This window comes from Marmota marmota, unplaced genomic scaffold, assembly GCF_001458135.2.
Source record: "Marmota marmota marmota unplaced genomic scaffold, marMar, whole genome shotgun sequence".
NCBI lineage: Eukaryota > Metazoa > Chordata > Mammalia > Rodentia > Sciuridae > Marmota > Marmota marmota.
The window spans coordinates 1,160,975-1,179,382 of NW_025999896.1; the positions used below are offsets into that span (position 1 = coordinate 1,160,975).

Here is an 18,408-nt window from a genome sequence, read left to right on the forward strand (position 1 = left end):
ACAGAAGCTTTCAGAAGCTGAGCGAGGCCAAACCCTTTATTCCTAAGGCTATTTCAAAAAATAAGAGAGATGCAACAAACATTTATTGAATATCTACTGTACATGAACACTGTGTTTGGCCCTGGAGATAAAAGTCACAAGTTAGTCAAGGCTCCCATGTAGCTTCTACTTAGTAGAGTACACCCATAAAATGTGAAATATCAGAAAATAAAAGGAAAAAGCCATTATGTTACAAAGGATGGGGAAAACAGCAATCAAAAAAGGGAACATTTAAACTGAGAGTTAAGAACAGGAAAATGCCAAATACATGTTTAGTTGGGTGTAGTGTGTATGCCTATAATCCCTGCAGTTCAGGAGGCTGAAACAAGAGTATCACAAGTTCAAGGCCACCCTTGGCAACTTGGCAAGACCGTCTCAAAATCAAAATTTTTTTAAAAGCCAAGCACAGTGGCACATACCTGTAATCTCAGCTGCTGGAGAGGCCGAGGCAGGAGGATTCCCAAGTTGAGGCCCTAAGCAACTTAGCAAGATCCTGTCAGAATATAAAGGGCTGAGGATGTAGCTCAGAGGTAAAGTACCTTGGGTTCAATCCCCAATTCTGCAAAACAAGCAAAATAAATCCAGGAACATGGAGATTTACCCAGGTGTAGAGCATTCCTGTAATTCCAGTGACTCAGGAGGCTGAGGAGGCCAGCCTCAGCAATTTAGTGAGACCCTGCCTCAACATATTAAAAAAAGGGGGGGGGGTTGGAGATGTATGGAGATGTACCTCAAGGGTAGAGTGCCTGGTTCAATCCCTAGTAGCACACACAAAGTTTCTAGTCTAAAAATAAATGGATACTTTCACAACTTGTCAATAATAATAAAGCTTAGAGACAAAGCTAAACAACCAGGATCCATACTTGTCACTTTTTTGAGGTGGAGTAGATGGCATTTGCTATCCTTCAGTCTCAACCTCTTTCAGTCTCGGCCTCTAAGTAGCTGGTATTACAGGTATGAACCACCACACCCAGCTTAAATTCACATTTTTAACTCAGAAAAAAATGTAATACAATAACTTCTTCAGCAATAGAATGATATTTAGACCTTTCAATAAGATAGTATATGGATTGTGTTTTAAATCATCTGTCCACAGATGATATCTTAGAGTGTCTAGGATCTTGACCAATACTTCTTAAACTTTTCATGCACACAGATCACACAGAATCAGAATCTAATTCAGTAAATTTGGGATCTTGAGATTCTACACTTCCAACAAGCTCCACACTGACACCAACACTGCTGGTCCCTGACCATGACTCTACTCTTAAGATATTTATAGGTATGTAATAAAATAGCATTCACAGCATGCAATAGGTAAGGTTTTCATTACAGGACACAAGTTTAAAATTATAAAAGCACCTTTTTTCAGTAGTGCCAGGGTGTCCCTGTGACTATAAAAAATACAGATAATATAAAAAGTTTTATATTTTGATGATTTTACCAAATGACTCTCCTTTTGTCTTCTGAAAAAAAGGTTTTTAGTTGTAGATGGACACAATATCTTTATTTATTTTTATATGGTCCTAAGGATCGAACCCAGGGCTCACGCGTGCGAGCCAAGCGCTCTACCACTGAGCTACCCTTGATAAACCCTAATTAGGTGTCTCATATGATGTGCTCTGGCCCTTCGAATACCTGCCCTAGCAGACTGAAGAGAGATTGTGAAATGAAGCAAGGACCTAATCATAGGCAGGGAGGCATCTCAGTAATTTCTGGAACAGAACTAGGAGTAGAGAGACAACAGGCATACTAGCATCCTTACATGCCAGAGAAGTGAAATTAACATGCCATGAAAATTAGCCTCTTTCTCATTCCATCTTTTTAAAATATTCAAACCATTGACAACTGCTAAAATGGGACCTGTTGCTCCCACACACCACAGCGGCCCTGGACAAAAGCCAAAGCCACAGCTAAGAAAACAGTCTGTTTTCTTCCCACAGTAATGTAGGCTTTGTTTATATCATCCCTGGGCCTGAAAATGTAATGCTGGCAATCAGTAGACGGGGGCGAGTTTGTCTAGGAGGCTCCCAGCTCAGCATCAACATCTCCCAGGGCGTTTCCTTCTGCCCTGGCTCAACTCCATCACGTGCCAATACCGGGATCGGAGGGGGTAGTCTTGACATCAGTCCCCTGTACTAAAGCACGCCTGAGGCTGCAGCTCCCACTTTTCTTCTGCCATAGCTTCCGGATTACTCGGTTACAGCGTGCAGCAGGTCACGTGGGCAATGTCCTTGATCTCTGGACAGTAGAGCACTATGAGAAAGAAGATTTAGTAGCAGAAGGAAGCAACTGAACCCTAGCGTTCCCCCAGGATCTGCTCTCACCGTTGCTAGGCAGCGGACGCCGCCAGCGGCGCGCGGGCTCCAGGACCTTATCCCAGAGCCGCTGGAGCGCGCGCCACCCCGCGCTTCTAGGGCCCGCCCCGTCCTCGCACTCCTCTTCCTCGTCGTCTGCCTCTCCTTCGCCNGCGCGCGGCTCTCGAGGTTGAAGGGCCGGTAGCAGATATTGCAGTCCAGCTCGCTTCGCTCGGGAAGAGAGGGCACCCTCACTAGGAGCTGCATCGTACCCGCCACAGATTTTAGGGTGCCGCTCACTCAGCCGTGGACAGAGCAAGCGAACCTTCTTGTGGCCCGGGTCCGGTCCTGGGGCCCGCGCCGCGGCCTCTCACCTCTTTTAATAGTGAGGTTCTGCCCTCGAGGCGTCAGGTGGCTGTGTGGCCACTCCCTTCCGCGGCACGCGTGGGGGCGGTGGAGGCACGACGCCCGGAATGCCAGCGTGGGCGGAGTACGGGAGGAGGGCCAGGAGGTGTCGGGATTATCCTGGGGGGCACACCTTGCATTGTCCCCTACACGAACTTCTTCTCCTCCAGCACAATGCCAGCACTCTTTAACTATACTATTTGCAAATCCCCAGGCCCCTTCTTGCGCTCCTGCCTTCAGTCACTGGCACCAAAGGTCCCTCGGCCTTATTTTTAAGTTGCTCACTCTTTCAAGAGTCTCCTCAAACAGATTTACTAAGCCAGTTATAGTGCCTGTTCTGCCAATCTGTAGTGGGCTCCTGGATATCTGCATGGATGCTACCCAGTGTCTCAGCCCTTAGCCCTCAAAGGACCTCCCTGTGTTCTTGTTAAGACTGATTTCTCAAATTTCATCCTCCCCAAACTGTTCAACCCACTTCTCAGCCTAAGATAGGGACCTAGATTCTAGGACCTTAGACTTAGGAATGCTGGGAATCTGTACCCTCCAGAGTATCCAGGCTTGGACACCCACACAGTGTGATGGCTCTAGCAAAACAATCCAACATGACTTCTGACTCAGGAGTCTGACTTCCTCCCAGGTAAACAGGACATGGTACTCACAACCTACATTCCTTTATTGTGTGGCACCCACACACAGCTGCCTCCTCACACTGCTCTCTTGGACCTACCTCCCAGGTTCTCTTGGAGAGAGTAATAACTCAGCCTCTAAACAACTGGCTTGAGTACAAACCCTAACCTCCACCAGCATTTGCAGCACTTTGAGCAAGTTACTTAATCTCTCTGGGCCTTGATTTCTTTGTCTACAAAATGTGGATAACAATGGTGAGGACTGAAAAGTTTGTGTAAATAGGGGCTTAAAATGGTGCTTATTGCATAGTAAATACCAAGTATTAGCTATTTATTTATTTTTTGCCTTGAAGATTGAATCCAGGGACACTTTATCACAGAGCCCCATCCCCAGCCCTTTTTATATTTTTATTTTGAGATAGGGTCTTGCTCAGTTGATTAGGTCCTCACTAAGTTGCTGAGGCTGGCCTTGAACTTGTGATCTTCCTGCTTCAACCTCCCAAGTTGCTGGGATTACAGGCTATGCTACTGACATTAGCTATTATTATTGTCATCGTGTGCTCCCTACCTATATTCACTTCTCAATACCAGATATTTTCAACATGCATCTTATATTTGGTTAATACAAGATAGGCTTCTTTCCACCCAGGGTATTTATTGGCTTATTACAATGTAGAGCTGGTTTTATTTTTTCATTAAGTTGTTTAAACCTAGAAGACAGTCTTGTGAGGAGGTATACCATTATTTTTAAGCAAACATTTCAGAACTTTGGAGTTTTTTGTCTTCATGGTCACTTGGAACCTGTCTACTTATTCCATCTACTTATGCTATCATAATTCAAAACGTTTTGGAACTACCCTTTGAAAAGGTGTGCCTCGTGTTTTTAAATATCTTCAACTGGTGATAAATCTTAGCCTTTTTTTCATTTTAGTTTCTTGTATTTTTTTATTTGTTCTTTTAGTTATACATGACAGAATGTATTTTAACATTTCATACATAAATGGAGTATAACTTCCCATTCTTGTGGTTGTACATGGTGTGGAGTTACACTGTTCATGTATTGATCTATGAACATGGGAAAATTATGTCTCATTCTACTGTCTTTCCCATTCTCATCCCCTCTCCCTTCCCCCCATTTCCCCTGTCCAATCTGGTGAACCTCCACTCCTCCCTCCCCCCAGATCTTAGTCTTTTAAGGTAGATTTTATTATATAAATGTTCCCCATTTTTTTGACAGCCAACAGACCAAGCTCCAGATTTATGTATCCCATTGCTAGCTCCACAGCCTTTCTTGTTTATCTTTAATTCAGACTGATAGCTAGGTGTGGTGGCCTGTAAACCTAGAGACCTGGGAGACTGGGATGAGAGGTCACAAGTCTAAGGTCAGTTTCATCAACTTAATAAGACCCTGTCTCAAAATTAAAAGGACTTGGAGGGCACGGTGGTGCACGCCTATAATCCCAGTGGCTGGGGAAGCTGAAGCAGGAGAATTGCAAGTTCAAAGCCAGCCTCAGCAAAAGCGAGGCACTCTAAATAAATACAAAATAGGGCTGGTGATGTGGCTCAATCCCCGGTACCAAAAATAAAAAATTAAAAGGACTGAGGATTTAGCTCAGTGGTAGAGTGCCTCTGGGTTCAATCCCCATACCAAAAATCAATCAACAAACAAAAAACAAAGTAATTATCTCCCTAATCAATCTAGTACTTCTAGTGTTTCCCAACCCTTCCTTGACCCAACACAAAAAACCAAGGTGTAACCCTTGACACCTCCTTTTCCCTTACCTTCTTTTATTGACCCATTGCCAAGCTTGGGTCATTTTGCTGCTTAAATTCATCTCTCTAATCCATTTACTTATTAATTGCCACCTCCTGCCCACCATGTAATTTAACATATTATATATACATGGAGTATAATTTCCCATTTTTGTGGTTGTACATGGTATAGAGTTACACTGTTCATCTATGAACATAGGAAAATTATGTCTGATTCATTCTACCGTCTTTCCCATTCCCATCCCATACCATCATCTCTTGCTTAGACCTTAGCAAAAACCACCTAATCAGTCTATCCATAAGCACTCCAGCCTCTGTAGGCTTTTAGATATTTACAAATGTCAGACTCAATCAGGTCCTATCACATAGTCCTTCCATTCCTGTTTAAAATCTTTTAATGTGATAGTTTAATGTCCCCCATTTTCTTTGCAACACAGCTTTGCTGCTTCTCTATCAAAAACTGGGGTCTATTTCCTTATACCTTGAATCTGGGCTGGCTTTGTGATCAGCCTTAACTAATAGGATGTGGCAGAAGTGATATGTGTATTCTGGGTCTAGTCTTTCAGAGGTCTTGCAGCTTATGTCTTTGTCTCCTTGGAGGCTGCCCTGAGACCATGCAAGGAAGTAAGGCTAGACCACTGGTGGATGAGGCCACGTGGAGGAGAACAGAGGTGCCCCAACCAAGAGTCAGTGCTAACTATGAGACGTGCTAATGAGTCCATCTTGGAATTCTGCTGTTAACCAGCCAGTTGAACACAGCCTCATGAACAAACTCAGGTGAAAACAGAAAGGAACTCCCAGCTAACCCACAGAATCATGGAAAAAAATAACTTTTTAAGCCACTAAATTTTGGAGTGATTTGTTGTGTGTCAAAAGCTAACTGATATAAAGGTTTTCCTGCTGTCCTTAGGATAAAGATATTCTAAAGCGCTCTGTAATGCTGTGTGTTCCGACGCCACCCATGCCTCACATTTTTCTCCTTGGCTCTGGAAACCTTTGACTTGTGTTATGGTTTCAATCTTAAATGTCACCCAAAGAAAGGCTCATGTGTTGAAGGGCTTGGTCCTCTGCTGGAGGTGCTATCAGGGTACAACCTTTAGAGGTGGGGCCTTATAACAGGAAGTTAGGGTCACTGGGGCATTGAAGGGGATATTGGGACCTGGACCCTTCCTTTTCCTCTGCTTCCTGACCACCATGAGATGAGAGTTTCCTCTCCAGTATGCTTCTATCATGATATTTTGCCTCACCATAGGTCCAAAAGCAAGGGGCCAAGTGACCATGAACTGAAAAGTCTGAAACCGTGAGCCAAAATATTTTTCCTCCCTTTAAGTTGTTTAATCAGGCATTTTGTCAAAGCAACGAAAAGCTAACACAGCTTGCAAGTTCCCTTCTTCAAAAGGCCTTTGTGTATGCTATTCTCCTCATCCCTCCCCTCTTTTCCCCCTCTGGACTTTGGACAACTGAAGTTTGTATTTGGTTGGTGGTCATTTGATTGTTTCTCTCTCCCATCAGTAAACTGCACAACAATTGTTCTGAGTCTGGTTTTGTTCACCACTATATCCCTGTGCCATACTATAGCAGAACTCAATAAACAAATACTTGTTAAATTCATGAATAAGGTGGGTGAGAAATATGGCTAATGTTTATATACATAGGAGGTATGACAGTAAAGGAAGGTTTTTATTTTGGGTGTCCCCCCCCCCCAAGGGGCTTCTAAACTGCCTCTGAAGGCAATTCTAAGAGGAGTTTTAAAATGTATTCAGCAATGGGGTAGGCAACATTACAAGAAATGCATAACTCTCCAAGAGAACTATTTAAGAATACTATTTTGAATTGATAAATTCTTGTGTGTTTGTTACAGAAGAACTAATCATAGTTTAGTCATACATTTTACTTCTTTGTTTCCTCCACAGTCTTCCAAAATGAGTGGGAGATGATAGGGGTGGATGTAAGTATTAATTAGTTGATCTTGTTGGTTGCTAATCCAGTAAATGGCATGCTCCTGGGTTCTCTCTTTTGGAAATAGGTTTTACTCTGTGCTCCCAGCTTCAGGATCAAGGCAGGATGAAGGGGGATAGAAGGGAGATGGTGAGGTTGTATTTAAGGAAGGCAGATCTCATCCTCCTCTGCCTTGTGATCTTTGAGGGTTGTAACTTTCCACCCACTTTCTGTCTCCAGGAAATCAGAGTCCTTTGGGGAAGAAAATAGGAGCAGTATCTGACATCACACCATTTGATTCTGCTTTTCTTTTACCCTCACATCACTGGTTTTCTTTCTTTCTTTCCTTTTAAAATGATAACTCTTCCATAATCCCAGCAACTCAGGAGACTGAGGCAGAAAGATCTCAAGTTCAAGGTCAACCTTAGCAATTTAGAAAGACCCTGTCTCAAAATAAAAAATAAAAATGACTGGAGATGTAATTCACTGGTAAAGCACTCCTGAGATCAATACACAGTACAAAGACACACAAATACACCCCCCCACACACACTTCTTTCCCTCTCTCTGCACTTGACCTCTCTTCTACTAAATCTTTTTTTTTTTGAGGGGTGGGGGGTACCAGGGATTGAATTTAGGGTTGCCACATCCCCAGCCCAATTTTGTATTTTATTAAAGATAGGGTCTCACTGGGTTGCTTAGCTCCTCCTCATTGCTAAGGCTGGCTTTGAACTCAAGATCCTTCTGTCTTAGCCTCCTGAGCTGCTGGGATTACAGATGTGCGCCACCGCTGTAGGGCTCTTCTTCTAAATCTTGAAGCCTCTACTTCAGAACAGTCTTTTACTTAGCAATGAGAAAACTACTCTTATAGTTCTTTAGATGTGTGGGTACGGGGTGAGAGAGAAAGAAGTACAAGTCAAGTAAGAAGTATAACTAATAAAACTTTAAAAACACAAAAAGATCAAGAGTGTCAGGCAACTGACTTTCATTCTGGATGAATGACCAACCAGAGGAGCAACAAAACTAGGAAGCCAGATCACTAGGCGCTAAAAAAGGAAGGGAAAAGACCCATGCCTGGGGTACCTAGAGCCTAAGTCCTTCATTAGCAGTGACCAGGAGCCCCGTGCCTGCGTCATTGAGCTGAATGAAGAGAAAACTGGTGCTGAGAGTTTTCTAATGACGATGCAAGAGGACCATGTAATGTGAGGCTAAAACCTTACCCTCCATCCCCTGCAATTTCAGACGCTGTGAGGATCAGGCTGAAATTTTATTTACAGTTCCCTGGGAAATCTTACAGAAGACGGGCTATCATTATTGCTTTAGGGTTATTGCAGGAGGAAGACTGCAGTCCTCTAATGGCAGATAGGAAGTCCAGCTCAAGGCTCAAAAATTTGTTCCCAGGTCTTTGTCAGCCCCATTTCTCTGCCCAAAGACTATCATTAATGCAAAAGCACCACTCAACTTTGTTTTCCAAGAGCCACCTGGGCAATTTTGGCCAGATCACACTGTACATCTGCAATCAAATTTCCCTCTGCTTTTGCCGGTGCTGTCACTGTTTCCCCCACTCTGGCCCCTCGCTGCAAGAACAAGGTATTACAGTAGTTCTAGATTGAAGTCTTGCACCTCCGAGCTGGGAGGTAGAGTTCTGGTTTCCCAGAGATTTTCATTTTCTTCCAGCCAGGACCAGCCTGGCTGCCTTCGTGTGGAATATCGTAAAACCACATTTCCTATGTCCCAGATAACATTATAACTCACTTATTAGGTCCTTACCCCTTGATGACATTTCAAGGGTCACTTTTGAGGTACTCTGCATGTTCTTGCATCTGCCGTGTTTTTTCTGGGCCCCGGCACAAGGGAGAAGAGAGAAAGGAGCCAGACCAAACGGCAGAGAGTGTACGCCCATAGCTCATGCCCAGGATTAGGAAGAAGGCCTAAAAAGGACGCAGCACGGGGTGGGCGGATTACTTTTTCTCTCAAGCCCCACTGCGGAAGGATATGGCTTTGTTCATGCGCATCGCTACTCAAGCCAGAATTTGTAGTGGGCGGGGCTACCCTGGTTCTGGCCGCTCGGTGGAGGGATACGGGGGAGGGGTGAAGGGGCGGCTGCGGAGATGCGATTCTTGGGCGGGTGCAGCGGGTCAGGTTGAGTCTCTGCGCTCCCCAGGGACTATTTCTTGGAATGTGATTTGTTCCCCAGGAGCCCGTCTATCTCCATCACCATCTGCGGTGTAAGCTGGCTCAGCACCTGGAGGAGAATGGGGTGGTGGACGAGGCCGTACATCTCGGGTATTGAGGAAAGTCAAGAGGTTCAGAGACCCAAGGAAGCACCAGAGTAGGGACTATTAGCAAAAAGCAAGTCACAGCTGTGACCCTGCCGCACTTTGTCATCTTGGACCTCTCACCTGCAAAGTGAGGACTTTGTAGTGGCTGACCTCATTGGACTATTCTGGGTTGGACAGTGTAGCTTTGACTCCTGGGGAAGGGGACAGAGATGAACCTTGCCACTTAGTCTCCAAACTCACCTGTAGTGAGCCCAGGTGTTCCATCAGCTGCTCTTCACTGGACACCCCCAGCAAAACCGAGCTGACACCCTCACTGCGGAGACACCAGGCTGGAGCCAGAGGAGGAAAAAACAAAAACAAAAGAACTGATGGGGATGAGTGAGCACACAGGTTTCAGTGGTATTTCTGAAGAAGAGGATAATTCCTAGGGACAAACCAGTCTTAGGGTAGGTTTGTGAGGTTTCAAGAGAAGACAGGGGTCCAGGACTGGCAGTGTCTCACCAATAGCAAGCTGGGCCACAGTGCAGCCCAGCTGGTGAGCAATGGGCAGAAGGTCCATGGCTTTGGCTTGTTGTTTCTTGCCATCCTCACTCTGTACTTTGTCCTTGAGCCACTGGTAGCCCTGGAAGACAAGGAGTATCAGCAAAAGACTTTACCACCACACATAGCATGCCAGATGGCCCCAGTTCCACCATCTCAGATCTCACCTTGATGCTGGCCCTGCAGGAATCTGGGAGTTGCCCATCATACTTGCTAGTAATGAGACCACAGGCCAGAGGAGACCAAGTGACTGAACCAACACCTAAGAGCAAGAGGATTGGGTATGGAAAAGGGACCTAGGCCACAAGTGAGGCTGAGTGAAAGGCAGGGATGTGGGGCTGCACACCAATCTTGTGATAGAGCTCAGGCAGCTGCATCTCCGCTTTCTCCCTCTGAAATAGGTGGTGCTCCACTTGTTCACACACCGGAGGAATCAGATTAAACTGTCTGGCCATGGAGTAGGCTTCCTGGGTGAGGTGGAGAGGACATGGGAGTCAGAACACTCTTTCCATTTTCTTCCTCACTTCCTCCTCCAGTGCAGTGGAGTCTGGAGTAGCCATGTGAAAAGTGGGAACCAGTTTTGGGATGGGGGAGGTGGGGTCACAGACTCACCATGATTTCTGCAGCCCCCCATCGGGATGTCCCCCAATATAGGGCCAGCCCTTGGTTGATGACGTAGGTCATAGCTCGCACAATCTCTAGGCACACAGGAAAGGAAGAGCTTCACTGCTAGACCCCTAGAATCTACCAGATCTGCAGATCTCTGCCTGCCCCACCAAGACCCCCCCAGGTATCTCCATGCAGCCAAAAAGGTATATCTATTCTCCACCTCCCTCCTGTCCAAGTCCTGGAGTCTAAGCTTCTGCTGTAGAGTGTGGAAGGCCTCCTGAGCTGGGGCTAGCTTCTTGAGGGTTTAAGGAAGTGCCCAGTTTTGAAGGGCTACCAGGTTTGGGAGTGCTACTTTTACCCTCCATAGGACTGTTAGGGTCTGAGCGATTGGCGAAGACGATATCCACATATTCCAGCTGGAGGCATTCCAGGGATCCTCGCAAGCCTTAGGTGGGGATGAGGAGAAAACGGTAAGTTCCTCAGTTTCTGTTTCCTATGAATTCTGACTACCCCACTGCCATGGCCACCTAAAGCCTCCAATTCAAAGCCTTCGAAAGTGTTCCCAACTCCTCTGATTTCTATGCCCATCCACTTGAGTTTCCCCAGTCTCGAACTCTCACCTTCAATGATGTGTTTGCGACTTAAGCCTCGTTCAGTTTCTGCCCTATAGGAAAAAGGTAAGTCAAAGAAGAGGTGTGACAAAGATAGGGGACCAGGGTTGGCCTGGAGCCATGAGGATTGCATGAGTCCTCACAGGCAGGACAGGGACCTACAATAGCAAGTATGGGACAGCAGTCCTCACCACCCCCCATACACTTCTCCCCAGTCACAGTGGAATAGTCACTTACTGTCCTCCCCAAAAAATCTTGGTGGTGATGACATAGCTTGATCTCCTGGCAAAAGAGAAATGGGAGAAGCAAAAAGTAAAGGATGTTTGGATGATCATGTCCCAGAAACCCTCCAAAACATGGTCTCACCTCCATCCTTTGCTCTTGAGGATGTTACCTAGGGTTCTTTCAGCCCTGGAAGAAAAACAATGCAAAGACACTGATCTCTCCAAGGTGGATCAATTCTTTCCCCTCCTCCCCACCTTTTGCTCTTTTGTAAAGCAAAAAACAGAAGCCCATTTGGATTCTCAACTTCATTTTGGACTAAATAAGAGTGGCTTCTGGAGCTAGGGGTATAGTCATACAATATTCATTTATTAATTCAACAAATACCTCTTGTGTATCAACTATGGTATCAAGCCCTATTGTGGGTTGCTAAGGGGATAGAATAGGATGAGGGAACGGGAACAGACTGGTAGAATTAGGGAGAACACTGCCTTGTCTGGTTTCAACCATCTGGGTTGCCTTCCCCCTTCTCAGAACTTCCCACCATTCTAAGCTCAGTTCAGATTCTGCCTCATTCATTCTAAGCTCAGTTCAGATTCTGCCTCATTCATAGAATGTGCTCTGATGGCCACAGTCTATGGATCAGTCCTTCTTGTAATCTTCATTTGAATTGGTTACACAATTCTTTAGCATATAATTATGAGCTAACTTGTGACAACTCTTAAGTTGCTTTTTTTAAAAAAAATTATGTTTTAGTTGTAGTTGTACATAATACCTTTATTTTATTTATTTATTTTTATGTGGTGCTAAGGATCAAACACAGGGCCTTGCACATGCGAGGCGAGCGCTCTACCACTGAGCCACAACCCCAGCCCAAGTCTTAAATTGTTATGGTGAACTCTTTTTCTTTCTTTCTTTTCTTTTCTTTCTTTTTTTTTTTTTTTTAACCCACAGCGCCTCATAAAACACTGACTCCAAGACCTGAAACTGAAAGCCACTGGTCAGTTATGTATTGCTGGAGATGCTGTGGCACTGGAATGGAATCTGCCAGCTACAACCAGGCCGACAGGTTACGAACAGTGCAATATGGTGAACTCTTACTGAAATGTTTTACTATTGTTTGATTTCCTGTGTTTTTTGTTGTAACCACTTAGACATACACATTTTGTCAATGTTGTTTGTTACTGGTAAAACCCAGGGACACTTTACCACTGAGTTACATTCTCATTCTTTTTTTTTTTTTTTTTTGAGACAGGGTCTTGCTAAGTTGCTGAGGCTGGCCTTGGGGATAGAACCCAGAGCTTCATGTGTGCTAGCAAATACTTTACCACTGAGCTATATATCTGGCCCACTGTGTACTTTTTTTTTTTTTTAAATGGGAATTGAATCCAAGGGCCCATAACCACTGAGAACATCCCCAGCCCTTTTTTTTTGTGTGTATTTTATTTAGAGACAGGGTCTCACTGAGTTGCTTAGGGCCTCACTAAGTTGCTGAGGCTAGCTTTGAACTTTCGATCCTCCTGCCATGGCCTTCAAACTGCTGGGATTACACTATGCACTTTTTGAGAGCATGTTGATTTTATACAGAATAATGCCTGCTCTGTGCTAGGCTCTGTGGAGGGATTTGGGGAAGAGCAAGACAAGTTCCATGGGGGGAAAAGCCTCTGATATAAGCAGCAAATATAGCTAGTTAAACCAGTAATTAATTGTGTCAGAAGGCAGTAAGCTTATAGGGGATGGTGACCAATTTTGGGGAGTTGGATAAAAGCTTCTTAGAGAAACTGACATTTAGGCTAAGTCTTAAAGATGAGCAGAAGTGTCTGCAAGATGGAGAAGAGGCAGAATAGGCATTCTAGGTTTTGGCTATTCCTAGTGAGAAGCCACAGGTATATTATTTGGCCTGATGAAAATACAACTTTGTAGTTCATATGTAGTTGTACATAATGATACTCAAGATATGTTTGTTGGGGTTTTGTTTATTTCTTTGTTTGTTACTGGTAAAACCCAGGGACACTTTACCACTGAGCTACATTCTCATTCATTTTTTTATTTTGAGACAGGGTCTTGCTAAGTTGCTGAGGCTGGCCTCAAACTTGGGATCCTCTTGCCTCAGCCTCCTGAATTGCTGGGATTACAGGGTTGTGCCACTGCACCCAGCTGTTAGGTTTTTTTTTTTTTTCCTTCAAGATAAAAATTTTATTTGTTAGTTTTATTTAATGTGACTTACACAGTATGCCTACTGGCCTGTAAGCTAGAGAGGGATGGATGCTGGGACTATAACTCCTATAATGCTTTGGGGGCCCATGTCCAGAAAGGCTGGACCTTAGTTTTCCCAGAAATCCCAGAGTTCTTTAGTGGGAAATAAGAAACCCTGATGTTCCCTCAGCCTTCCAAGTGTAACTTAGTTCTTTCTCCCCAGTCCTTACTTTCCTGCTGCATACACTTCAGCGGTGTCAAACAGGTTTATACCATGCTCATAGGCAATTGTCAGCACATCTTCTGCTGTCTAGGAAGGTGAGAGGAAAAAGTTGAAGATCACCCATTGCCCCTCAGTAACCTCCCTTGCTGTACTCCAACCCATGGCACCTCATCCCTTATTTCAATATTCTTTCCCTTTTCTGCAGTCTCCAGCCTCAGATCCCTCCTTCCCCATGCTTGCTGTTCAAACCCCTTTCCAGGTCCCTTTTTCTGATTTCCTTACCACCACCCCACCCTGCTTCTAGGTTCCATCACTTATACCTTATCTGAGATCTGAGAACCAAATGTGACCCAGGTACCTGCAGGAGAGAAGCCAGATACATGAGAACTGTGGGAAGTGGGCCATGAAAGAATGCCCCCTTCCCTTAATTCCTGTTCTGACTCACCCAGGCCAAGACAGGACACTCGAAGACCAGACTTTCCTAGATTCCTGTAGGATACAGAAGCAGAAGGAAAGGCTGGCTCTTCCATTATGAACCTAGGTCATCAGCCCCCAGCTCCTTTCCTTCCAGACTGAGAAGCCCTCAAGGTGTCTCAGTCCAAAGAAACTAGACCCAGTAAGCCTGTGGGATTGGGCAGTACTTACCATAGCAGATTCCCTAAGAATATTATTAAAAGAACAAGTGAACAAATAAATGGCTGGATGCCTCTATTCCCTCTTATCACATTGAAGATGTGCTGTCTGGTTTGTCTTTCTTCTGGGTGAGTTCTTGCCTGTATTTGAATCATCTGTGGGATGTGTGGAGTAGGGGGTTTCAGGGAATGTGGATAGTTGTGGTGAGTACAGACCCTTCAGAGAATGGCATGCTTAGGTTGACTCCAGGATGGCAGAGGTAAACCAAGTCAAGTTCAGGTACTCAGTCCAGGGTCTCTGGCTATACCCACAAAGACATAACAGGAGACCTGGCGGGGAATGTGACATGAAAGCCTCTTCCCCTCTCCATCTCTCAGCTCCCATTGTCTTGTGGAGACTATCTCCTAACCAGTGAGCCCACTTCTCCTCCCAAGGGGTCCCATCCAAGTAGTCAGCTCAATTTCCCAATTGGGACAGACACATGGAGGGTATGAGATTACTCAGGTGACAAAGCCAGGTTAGATTAGTGACCTCTACTCACTACCAATCAGGAGCCCCTGTCTCTCAGTTCTCTAAGATAATGTCAAATTTAAGCCCGCCCTCCATCCAGACCAGTCCTTTATCCTGAGGACGTAAGATAATAGTCCTTACTTCCCACAGGCCCCAGTCCCCTCCCCTTCCTGACCCCTGAGAGGTCAAAAGAAACCCAGCTCTCGGGGCTGGTGGGGGCAATATCTGGGTCAGACACTCAGAGCAGGCCAGAGTGAGAAGTCGTTTCCCTCCCTCCTCTCCCCAGGACACCAACCCAAGGACACTATTGGAGGGGGGCGCAGCCTGGAGGTCCGTGCATCCACAACCTTCCTAGGGGTAAGGAGGGAAACTCAGGAGCATCCCCTGGGTTTGACAGGACTCAACCTTGCTAAACTTGATCCTGTTAGGAGTATTGATGGAGAACAAGAGAAGGACCAAGTAAGAGAGTGCCGGGGACCGGAAGGAACATTTTTACCAAAGTTTGAAAGGGTTTTGGCGGCCATCCCAAGGACGCCTCAGGGGTCCCGAACCGGGAGCAAATGGGCAGGCTGCCCGGCCACCCCATACCTGTATTTCATGCCAGTGCTTCGGCCGGTGCTTTCGCGCAGGGCCCCAGCGGGCGCTGGAGGTCGGGGAACCAGAGCGGCTCGGGCCTTAAGGCCGGACCCGCCACCCCCCGGAGGATTCCCATGCCCCCCACCGACTGGCCCTCCATTACCGCCCCCGGGACCCGGCCGGGGTCCACACAGACGGTCCTCACTGCTTCGGCTGCGAAGGTTCTGTTCGGTACACGCGATAGACACCTGCATGCCGGCTGGCCAGGGCGAGGGAGGGGGCACTGAGGGGACAGGAGGAAGAAGCAGGGACACCCCAGCGCGGACACCTGGGGTTGTAATAGGGCGATCCCTGGGAGAGCGGGAAGGCTGAGGAGGCTGCGGCGGGAGCCGCCTGGCAGATCGGGCCCGCGGGGGCGGGCTCCTGGAGGTCGTGGGGTTTGCGGCGCGAAGGGAGAAACGCTGGGGGCTCCAGGAGTGGAGATATTCAGATACGGGGGGGAGCTGTTCAGGGAGTAGGAAATGGATGAGGGTAAGATCAAGGGCGATCCTCAGAAAGTAGGGACCCAGGGACAAAGGGTGGCGGGAGAGGGATGCCACTTTAGCCGGAACCGCAGCGGGACCTACTGGGGCTCCCAGCCGCGTCGGCAGCCAGCCCAGCTTATCAACATGCAGGCACCGCCCCCTCGTCTGCATAGAACCGCCCGCCTCCCAGCCAGACCAGGGGCATATCTGCATGAGCCCCGCCTGCTGAAGGCTCAATGACTTGATTATTCATTGTGCTCAGAAGAGAGATCCATCCTAGGCGCGTAGTTGCCACACTTTCTGGACCCAACGCATGTCAGCCTTCCCTCTACTCAGTGGTTCTTTGTTGGGAGGAATATGTCCCCCAAGAAACATGTGACAAGGTTTGGAGACACTCTGATTGTCACGACTGGGGGTGGGGAAGGATGTACCACTACTAGTACCCTTTAGTAAAAAGGGTTGCTGCTAAAATCCTACAAAACACAAAAAAGAATTTCCAGCTCAAAGTATCAACGGGGTGGCTATTGAAAATTCCTAGGGCAAAACCTCTTTGCAGGCTTGATGGGTACAGCCGCCCTAGTTTCTGCTTTTATCTGGGGCAAGACCAGGCGGCCCACTCAAACAGACATGCTCAGGCTGCAGAAGGTGACAAAAAGTTTATTCTGGGCTTCTCGTGGAGTCATATAAGGGTTAAAAACTGGAAAGAGGACGGGTTGGAGATATAGGGACTCCATTGTGAAGAGGAGGGGACGGGATGGAGGACGGGCTTTTGCTTTCGAGGAGGGTAGACGGAGGGGCTTACAGTGGGGGCCACAAGTTAGGAAGGGCCCCAGGCAGTTCAGATTCTCCTGAGGAATTAAGTAGCTCGCTTCAACCCGCTCGGGCAGAGAAGAACGGCAGAGAGCGGACATAAGAGTCCAGCCGGGAGCGGAAAAGTTCACTTTGCACAGTTTGGCCCAGTGGGCATAGGGGATTCTTCACCACCAGCTCCACGTACAGCTGTGGAGAAAGACGGTGTAAAATCCTGGCTTTCTGGACATTTCTAATTTTCAACCCCAAATGTAGTATAACCTCAAGGGTGTATGAACTCACAAGGAACCAAGACTGGGAGGCAAGCCCTCCCTTAAGAGAAACTGTCTAAGGATGTCTAAGGATCTAAAGACCTCTGAGAAAACTCTTAAATTCAACAGAGGTACAACACAGTAGGATTAGGGCTGGAAACTTGAGGGATTTTGGGGGGTTTCTGTCTGTGGCTATTAAGGGGTTCTGATGAAAGGATCCCTCAAGGGGACACTGACCGCGCTGTAGATGTGGTGCAGCACATCTCGAATGGATCCCACGCCTAAGTCAGTATTCATGACAACCTTGATCCCAGTGGGCGTCTCGTAGTAATGGAGTTTGTAACGGCTAGTTTGGAAGGCCAGGAAGCCATCCTTCCTGCAGAGATGAGGAGGGTGTTAAAGATGGCAGAAATACTTCTGATCCTTCAAAGTCGACTCCCTCTTGTTTAAGCATACAGTTTGTAGGAAGCTAGTTGAGTAGACACCTCCCATCTCCACCCCTCAGTTTAGCCCCCACCTCCAACCTCTTCACCACCTCACCACTTCCCTACTCCCCTTCCTGCAAACTTCAACATCTTTGTTCTAAGCTTCTCTAATTTCTCCTCCCCGCTTTGGGAGCCAATCTCCCTTTCATTCTACAAAGTAAGCCCCTCTGCCCCAAAATTCCCAAGACTAGCCCTCCTTCTCACGGCGTACATGTCTAGCGGGGACATCTTGCTGACAAACGAACGGATAGAGAATAGCATCCCGTACATCAGCTTGTACTCCTAGAGGGAGAGGGACAGAGTTAGGTATTGGTTGTCGGAAGAGACCAGGTGGAGGTTGAGAATCAGCCGGGATTTGGAGAAGGGGGGTTGGGCTGGGACTATTGTACGTTTGGAGGTGCGAGGTCACCCGGACTGCAGCCGGGGCCCTCTCATCACCTCCTCCTTGGGGATCCCCGCTTGCTTCTTGCGGTGCCACTCGCTGTAGTGCAGACACACTCCATTCCGGTCAAATAGATATAGGTTGTGGACAGTCATCGACAGGACAGGGACTGTAAACCTCGTTCCAGGACCGCTCTCACTCAGTAGGCTCGGATTCTCCGCCGCAGATCACTCCAACTAGGTGGGTACTCCAACCCCGGATTCACCGGAATTGCTCTGAGAGTCGTGGTGCAGTTACTTCCGGTTTCCTAGCAGCCCCGCCCCATTGGGCGCTCTAACTGCAAAACCCGGGCATTAACTCCGCCTCAACACCTTTCATCAGACCCCGCCTCCCTCCATCAACCAATCCGTGGCCGCCAGGATTGCGCACGCGCGATCAGGTTCCCAGACTTCAAATGCAGTGTGAGCCTCTGCGAGC

The 18,408-nt window shown here is 46.9% G+C and overlaps 3 protein-coding genes and 1 non-coding gene across 4 annotated transcripts; all 4 read right to left on the bottom strand.

The window, feature by feature from the left end:
• Positions 1 to 61: 61 nt before the first annotated feature.
• On the bottom strand, positions 62 to 2,785 carry Rnf227 (ring finger protein 227). Its single transcript, XM_048798015.1, is given in 3 exon segments — positions 62 to 2,295; positions 2,367 to 2,510; positions 2,513 to 2,785. Coding segments are annotated over 3 exon segments (291 nt in total). The 5' UTR covers positions 2,604 to 2,785; the 3' UTR covers positions 62 to 2,239.
• A 5,540-nt stretch (positions 2,786 to 8,325) lies between these two features.
• Kcnab3 (potassium voltage-gated channel subfamily A regulatory beta subunit 3) lies at positions 8,326 to 16,509 on the bottom strand. The gene is made up of 14 exons (XM_015504446.2): positions 15,492 to 16,509; positions 14,206 to 14,249; positions 14,081 to 14,118; positions 13,768 to 13,847; positions 11,486 to 11,530; positions 11,357 to 11,401; positions 11,129 to 11,172; positions 10,867 to 10,953; positions 10,512 to 10,597; positions 10,246 to 10,366; positions 10,067 to 10,161; positions 9,861 to 9,981; positions 9,600 to 9,688; positions 8,326 to 9,322 (listed from the first exon to the last, which is right to left on the bottom strand). Exons 1-14 carry the CDS (start codon positions 16,214 to 16,216, stop codon positions 9,245 to 9,247), a joined length of 1,698 nt encoding a protein of 565 aa, XP_015359932.1. The 5' UTR covers positions 16,217 to 16,509; the 3' UTR covers positions 8,326 to 9,244.
• Positions 12,308 to 12,426, bottom strand: LOC125615039. Its single transcript, XR_007345612.1, has one exon. It is a non-coding gene; the product is annotated as a small nucleolar RNA SNORA54 (small nucleolar RNA).
• Positions 16,510 to 16,640: 131 nt separating the features above from the next.
• On the bottom strand, positions 16,641 to 18,233 carry Trappc1 (trafficking protein particle complex subunit 1). The gene is made up of 4 exons (XM_015504445.2): positions 17,988 to 18,233; positions 17,761 to 17,831; positions 17,302 to 17,440; positions 16,641 to 17,002 (listed from the first exon to the last, which is right to left on the bottom strand). The coding sequence occupies exons 1-4, from the start codon at positions 18,084 to 18,086 to the stop codon at positions 16,874 to 16,876; spliced, it is 438 nt and encodes a 145-aa protein (XP_015359931.1). The 5' UTR covers positions 18,087 to 18,233; the 3' UTR covers positions 16,641 to 16,873.
• Positions 18,234 to 18,408: the final 175 nt, after the last annotated feature.

Excerpts from the sequence above, each read along its gene's own strand:
- Kcnab3 (XM_015504446.2), bottom strand. The coding sequence starts at position 16,216 with ATGCAGATATGCCCCTGGTCTGGCTGGGAGGCGGGCGGTTCTATGCAG. Across the intron at positions 11,402-11,485 it reads CTCAAGAGCAAAGGATGGAG|GAGATCAAGCTATGTCATCA; the intron begins GTGAGACCATGT and ends CTCTTTTGCCAG. Across the intron at positions 10,162-10,245 it reads TGAGCTCTATCACAAGATTG|GTGTTGGTTCAGTCACTTGG; the intron begins GTGTGCAGCCCC and ends TCTTGCTCTTAG.
- Trappc1 (XM_015504445.2), bottom strand. The coding sequence starts at position 18,086 with ATGACTGTCCACAACCTATATCTATTTGACCGGAATGGAGTGTGTCTG. Across the intron at positions 17,441-17,760 it reads AAGATGTCCCCGCTAGACAT|GAAGGATGGCTTCCTGGCCT; the intron begins GTACGCCGTGAG and ends TCATCTCTGCAG. Across the intron at positions 17,003-17,301 it reads TGCACCACATCTACAGCGCG|CTGTACGTGGAGCTGGTGGT; the intron begins GTCAGTGTCCCC and ends CTTTCTCCACAG.